The sequence below is a fragment of the Benincasa hispida genome, chromosome 8 (assembly GCF_009727055.1).
Source record: "Benincasa hispida cultivar B227 chromosome 8, ASM972705v1, whole genome shotgun sequence".
Lineage (NCBI taxonomy): Eukaryota > Viridiplantae > Streptophyta > Magnoliopsida > Cucurbitales > Cucurbitaceae > Benincasa > Benincasa hispida.
The window spans coordinates 14599441-14606468 of record NC_052356.1 but is presented as its reverse complement, the minus strand read 5'-3'; the positions used below and the strand labels follow the sequence as shown (position 1 = coordinate 14606468).

At 36.9% G+C, this 7028-nt stretch overlaps 1 protein-coding gene across 2 annotated transcripts; it reads right to left on the bottom strand.

Moving 5' to 3' along the window:
* Positions 1 to 629: 629 nt before the first annotated feature.
* On the bottom strand, positions 630 to 6533 carry LOC120082907 (protein NETWORKED 4A). 2 transcript variants are annotated; one of them, XM_039038317.1, is made up of 4 exons: positions 6275 to 6533; positions 5356 to 5482; positions 4603 to 4714; positions 630 to 2916 (listed from the first exon to the last, which is right to left on the bottom strand). In XM_039038317.1, exons 2-4 carry the CDS (start codon positions 5368 to 5370, stop codon positions 1181 to 1183), a joined length of 1863 nt encoding a protein of 620 aa, XP_038894245.1. In that variant the 5' UTR covers positions 5371 to 5482; positions 6275 to 6533; the 3' UTR covers positions 630 to 1180. The 2 variants fall into 2 exon arrangements, with proteins under 2 accessions (XP_038894245.1, XP_038894244.1); XM_039038316.1 differs by lacking the exon at positions 6275 to 6533 and adding an exon at positions 4874 to 4921 and having other exon boundaries at positions 5356 to 6233.
* Positions 6534 to 7028: the final 495 nt, after the last annotated feature.

Sequence of the window (7028 nt, the reverse complement as noted above, 5' to 3'; positions counted from 1 at the left end):
CCATTTTTATAAATATTATAATTTCTTTTTGTTGCCATTTAAGACAATTCCTCATATAATAAATGAAAAAATAGTAATGTTATTTATTAAAAAAAAAAAAAAAAACAAACAAACTGAGATTTTTGTATAGATGACCTAAATTTTGAAAAAAATGAAATTTGTCTTGCTTTTTGAAAACGAGATTCTTGGACTCTTTGCTAATGTCAAATTCGAAAAAAATTACCAAAATGAACTCGTACATGTAGAAAAGTCCATCTCGCTCTCGTTCTCTCACTCACAGATTACTCTCCTCTCTTGCTCTCGCTCACTTGCTTGTAATCTCGTTCTCTCGCACTCTGGTTCCATCAAAGTTGGTTGGAACTACTGAGCTCCTCTCTTCTAGCTGGAATTTGTGCATGGTTTCGCCGAAATTGGTCGTGGAGGAGGAGGAAATAAGAAAAAAAATTCAAAGACATATATATTATCTTTTGAAAAAAAAAAAAAATTAAAAACCTCTAGTGAATAAAGGAGATAACAACGTGCGGTTTCCTCGAGAATAAACAAAAGCGTGTAATACTAGTGGATTTCAACAGAGTATCATTAAACATAGTTGAAATGGCATATTTATTCTTAATTTTTTCCCAAAAACGTGCGAAAAAAGTCATGCTTCTGATTAAGTGTAAAATTGTCCTAATAATCCCATTAGTTTCCCATACATCGTTTCTCTTATAAAATAAAGATTAAAGAGCAGGAAGGCATTGAAGAAAGGTTAATAACCAACGAGTGGATGTTTGTTAAAACGATTCAATCCTGGCGTCTCATACACAACAAAATACAAGCCGTAGAATAGGGAGCTCATTTGCTTGGTTCACATTGGTCTTCTAGATTTCAAGTTTTACCCAAGGCCGAACGGTCCTAAAAGTGTTCATACTTCGACCGACGTTAAAAGACCAAAGTTTGGAGACAGGATGCTGAAGTAGGGAGCTCCTCCGTCTCTCGACCCTCTAGGCCATTACCATCGGCAGCTAGCATTGGACAAGCCCCTGCTGCTCATTGTTACTCTAAACAACTACATTTACATCACTTAATTTAACAAACAGAAAACCGTATCATGATCCAAACTCTCGATTAACTGTTTGTTTGTTTCATCCCAGAAACAACCCTACAACTCTTTGAGTTTCTATGTATTCCAAACATATACTTAAGAAGCCAACACTGGAACCCGCTTTTGACCAATAAAAACTTCTCTAAGCATATGATATCCACTCCTGTAGTGCTCAATCGAAAAACATAGCTGCCTTATAGCCTCTCTCTTTTCCTCTGCTCCTTCCATTATCATTACTCTTTGCTTCTCCACCTCCCCTTCTAGCTCCTTCTCTCTTAATCTTAACTCCTTCGCCAGCTTCTCTGCTTTATCAATACCTGATACTAGCTCCACACGTTCCTTTTCCAATTTTTGCACATGCTTGCGTATTTCATCGACCTGCTTGTCTTTAGAGCTCAAATTCTCTTTTAAACTAACAACTTCTGCCTGGAGCTGATCTCTCTCAGATTGCAAATCATTCAGGCCACTTTTAAGATACTCGATGCATTCTACTTTCTCAACAATTTTCGTTCCCAACCGCTCAATCTCACCACTAAGTCTATCCTCCAAATCCACCTTTTCCCCCTTTTCTTTTCTGATTTCATCCTCCAAAAGACGAGATCGATGCTCCCATTCTCTGACTTGTTCCATCAACAGAGCTCGTTCCTCAAGTAGCTTAGACATTTCAGCCTTAACCTGTGCTTTCTCGGGAAAGATTTTCTGCTCGGCATCAGATACTGCTAGCTTTAAATCCCTTATCTCATGATCACGATCCGATAAACTAGCTTTCAACCTTGAAATTCTTTCTTGGAGCTTGGAGACCTCTCTTCTCTCTGCACTCAGCTTGGCCTTCCATGTAGTAGTATCTTTTCGGGCAGCTTCAAGCTCATTCTGCAAATGGCAGATTTTCTCAGGTGATCTATCGTTCTCAAGTTCAAGCTTTAATTTAGTAAGTTCTTTCTGTGAGTTCTCAAGTCTTTCCTTTGTGATTTTTTGCTCTTCCACCAGTCTCTCAATGGTAATGACTTGGTCAGCTCCCGAACATCTATGATGTTCGTCAACCTCTGATTCCTGATGAATGACCAAAGGAACCTCATCCCCATGCCTCTGGGTATCTTCCGTTGTAGCAGACGCAGACTCAGCCTGCAAACCTTTGGTCAATTCTGATTGCCTGTACTTCTGGAGCTCACTTTTCAACCTCATGATCTGTTTGTCTGAAATTCGCAGCTTCTCATTTGCATTCCTTAATTCTTCCTCGTACCCAGCAATTCTAGCAAAAGCATAATCAGAATTTTCATCTGTTGTCCCCTTGAATGGAAATGAACCTTCTGCACTATCCTCTTTCAAGCGGAGCTTTTCTTTAGCCTCACGGAGCTCAATCTCCAACTCAATCATCTTCCTGTTCAAACCTTGATCACCAACTGAATAATTGTTTACCGAAGAATCGTCAGATTCAGGTTCAGATTCTGTCAAGGAAGATGACTCATCTCCTTCCTTTTGGCAAGTATCAGAGTTGCTTCCACCAGATCCAAGGAAGAATTCAAAGCCAGCAGCTCGTGGTCCAGATTTCCTACGTCCAAGCCTTTGATCAGGAGAGGGCCATGTAGAGGACGGCTCAGAGCCCAGGTCAGAAATACCAGAGCCCTGAGATTGTAGATCTGAAGGAATATTTTTTCGAAGCTCTCCTGTCACATGATCATAACGCTCAGCAAGGGAACGATACATGCGGTAGAATTCCTCAACATGAGAGATCAACACTGGCCTCTTCTGATAATACATTTCAGCCTTCTTAGCAAATGAATCTGCATCCTCTTCTATTAGCTTTAACATGCGTTTGATGCTGCGATCCATTTCTGACATCAAGGATCGTTTTGTCAATTTTTTGTGTAGCATTTTGATGAAGAATTAACATTGACTTTCATCTATTGTTGAATTGCAGAAATAAAACATGGAGCTTACAAAACTAATTCCATGCCAATGTTTGGGTAGTTGAAACACATGCACCATAAGATTCATGCAGAAAGGAGGAAGAAGCTAAAATTATGCAACTGCTACCCATATTCCCAAATTTAACCCAACCCTTTTTAGAATATGAATTGAAAATGGGGAGAACTGATAAATAAAAGGAAAAATTCTAGCATGATGGAAACAGATGTCATATCAACAGAGAATTAGAGGAGAAATTTTTCCTTAGTTGTTATTTGGCAAGACGCGGAGGGGATATTTGAGTCGGTAAAGGTTAGAAAGAAACAGCACAAAGACAAATATAGTAAAAGAAAGGTAAGCCATTACAAAATTCTTTATATATTGGAACACTCCCAATATACCTAATAATACCTTCATTTTTTTTAGCACTCCCAGCAAAAACGAACAAAAAGGAGGGAAGTGATATCCTTAAACAAACATAAAAGAGGGAGTTGTAATCTGTACAATACCAGCCCAAAGAAATTTGGGCATTCGAAGCTATTATCTAGCATCTATCATAATGATCATGTAGAAAAGTTATACGTTGTTCAAAGGTTTTTTTTTTTTTTTTTCATAATTATCAGTCCTAAAAATAATGAAACAGAATCTGAGGACCACTTTTCTAACTCAAAATATAGATATCAATCCATGAAAGATTACTAAAACATTTATAAATAAATCAAAATAAAAGTACCTATTTTATTTTATTTCATCCGAAAAGTTCTTTTCTTTGTTCCATTGCCTGACCTAGCAAGACCCTTTTTGTTCTAATGTTGATAAAATTATTTATTTGATTTGAAAGCACAAAATGTATTTGAAACAAACAAAAAAAAAAATCAAAACAGAGAGTTACAAAAAAAGATTTATTATTTCGATTCATATGATAAAGAAAAAGTTGATACATAATCAAGATTTCATTTTTTTTATTACTTTGCAAGAACAAAAAACTTCTTAATTAATTTATTAAAACAGAGTCTTTCTTTGGCAAACTGATCCTATCTCAACAGTAACCGACCCATCCCTATTGTTGTTGTACTAAAAAGTATATATATGGTTTTCATTTCTTAAAAACTGAAAATCAAAAACTAAAAACCATCTAATTTCATTAAAATAATAATGCATAGTTTGAAAAAAAAAAAAAATAAGAATAAAAAGCAATAATAGGAAAGACTTCAAATTTACAATAAAAGTTATGGCTGAAATGAGTTCAAAATTTTTCAATATTGGTTGAAATGCGCTTTCTGAGTATGAATTACTAAAGAAGCACTTAGTTCGACTATGTATTTTCATATTCTCTAAATAACTTCTTCAATCACAAGACTAAAAAGTTATTCAAAAATCTAGTTCTCTAATGTTTTTTCTTTAAATAATAATAAGAATAATAATTTTTAAAAAAATATTACTAAGATAGTACATGGAAAAACAAATATAAGTGTTGTAAACTTATTAGGCGATTCCTTAAGGTAGCATGGATGGTATGAGTTGGAAGGAAGGTATTGATGCCACCAGCGATAACTAACTCCTACGACCCAAACCCAAAAGGATTAATTTATAGAAGAAAAGTAGTAACTAACCCTCGAGATTCTCCGTGAGCCATCTAGAGTTTTTGGGGCTGACATGACTGTCCCACCACCAAGAATGAGACTTGCGAGATTCCAACCTCTTCAATTTCCTATCGCTCCGAGCCTGAGATCAAGAGGAAAAAAAACACATTGAGATAACCGAACATTATATTCGTTAATTTGACGTATTCTTCAATTATTTCTAACTTTATTCTTTCATCTTCATTCTATTCAGTATTCAGTACAACAAAACAAAAGACATGCAAATCGAAAGAGAAAGAACCTGAGGCGAAAACATGGACGTCTGAAGCATCTCAATTTGAAGGAATCACTGATCGTAAATCATTCAAGAACAGAAAAGAAGTAGTAAGGGAAGAAGAACAGCTCAGAATATAGTGGTTCAGCTAATAAAGCTTACATCCACTCTTCAAGGTATGGGTCTTTCTTTATTATTCTCAATTTCTCAAGATTACAACCACACAGACTCTCTTCTATTGTCTCTGTTTTTATACCTTGATCTCTCACACACCGTGAATCATTTTACTTTATTGTTAACTAGTTAATACAGACGAACAGATTTTAGTTTCAATTTGTTGAAACTGTTTTTCTAACTGGTTTCTGTTTACTGAGCTAACAGAGAGGGAATAGGTCTTCAGAAACTTGAGCTTCTAAATGGGATGGTAATTTTATAGCCCAATTACTTGACAATGTCAATAAACGAAAAAAGAACAGAATGGTTTTGAAGTGATGACGATAAGAGCATACCGATGAGTTCGCCATTAAGCCGTAGAAAGCGTGGAGGTTGGACGTTGACTCAGAGAGAGGGCCGCTGCGGACGGCCAACGAAGCCTCCCTCGTTCCTAATCCCTCTGACAGCTTCCGCAACGTGAAACTGAAAGTGAAAACATACGATCCAGAGAAAAAGAAAACAGAAACCCACTTTACTGTCTCAACAAATTCAAATCAAATCAAATCAGCTATGGCTGAACTGGAGGTCGGTAGGTAGGTAGGAGTAGAACGATAAATACATTTGAAATGGGAATGGGCTTTTTCAAGGCCCATTAAAGACTAAACATGGTTTGTGTGAGTGAGGGGCACGCGCATTATTAAGCACAAAGAGGCGCGGAATATGTAGGTTTCAAATTAATAAATCTCATTAGCATTTAGCAGAACCGTAGGCGGGCGAGGGGCGGGCCGAGGGTTTGACTATTACAACTGTAAGCAACACACCTCCAGTTCAGACCATGTAGTCCACGCGTTCGCTTTTAATTTAATACACTACCACCTCACCTCCCTCTTTATTTAATACATATAAAGAATCACACGCTAATAATTTTCTCACCATTAAAAAATATACATACTCCTTTGCAAGGAAAGTATACACACACGCAGACAATTGCATACTAATTTAATCTCATCCGATGACCAAAAAAATTTAAGTTACTCCCCAAAGATAAACCAATTAACCTAATGTTGTCATTTCCATTTACCACGATGCCAAATAAGTCATAAATTCGGCAAAATATCTAGGAAAGTAAGAGTAGAAGAGGGTGGGCAGACCAGATGTTGGATTTGAAGGGGAATCGGATCGCTAGAGCTCTGTGGGTCGAAAATCAAAGGCGAGCCGTGAAGTGAAATGAAAATACAAAATAAGAAAGGAGAGATCAGGAGTGAACAAGCTTACTGTAATTCAATGGCTGTATCGCATATGCTGGTATTGGAGAGATTGAAGAGGCACAAAACCACTCCGAGTGGAAGTGGTGGAGGTCTGATTGTGAACAATCAACAGACAGTGCCTACTCGTTTTCCCCCATTTTCCCAACCATGCTTCCAAGTTCCAATTATGTTCCCAAATGACCCTATTGCCCTTCCCTGTTGACTTTACATGCTTCCCACGAAACCAGGATTCCACGCCACCAGTCGGATCAGAACCAAGATATTTTAAATAAAACATGCAGATAGTGATTGTGGGTTTTTTTTTCAATTTCCTTTCTTCCAACCTTATAGAATACGTTGGTTTTTCCCCCTCATAATAACTAGTTGATTCGATAATGTCTAGCAGAAAAACGTAGGAATATAATTGTTGGGGAGTCAATTTAACAAATCGTAGAAATATAATTGTTGGGGAGTCCATTTAACAAATCGTGCAATTAAATGCGAGTTGACAGTTTGCGCATAACTCTATTATGGTTACAGAAATGGCATATCCTTATTAAAGACGCAACCCAAATAAAAATCTAAAACATTAGACGTTTATTTAGGCACTCGTTGTCTAGCTCCATGTTTCACTAACCAAATTTTCAAATACATGAGAGGGATTGGAATTGACGAGGTCGTAAACATTCCGTGAGGCCATGTTAATGAAAAAAATGCAAATTGTGAATTAAAAATAATGATCCCTTCTGCATTCGCTTCTTCCCCATCTCCATCCCAATCCT

What these genes read in the sequence shown, in the direction of transcription:
- LOC120082907 (XM_039038316.1), bottom strand. Translation starts at nt 4,903, where the DNA reads ATGCTTCAGACGTCCATGTTTTCGCCTCAG. An exon ending in CGTCCATGTTTTCGCCTCAG is followed by an intron (nt 4,715 to 4,873) that starts GTTCTTTCTCTT and finishes TCTTGATCTCAG; the next exon opens with GCTCGGAGCGATAGGAAATT. An exon ending in GCTCACGGAGAATCTCGAGG is followed by an intron (nt 2,917 to 4,602) that starts GTTAGTTACTAC and finishes CCTTGATGTCAG; the next exon opens with AAATGGATCGCAGCATCAAA.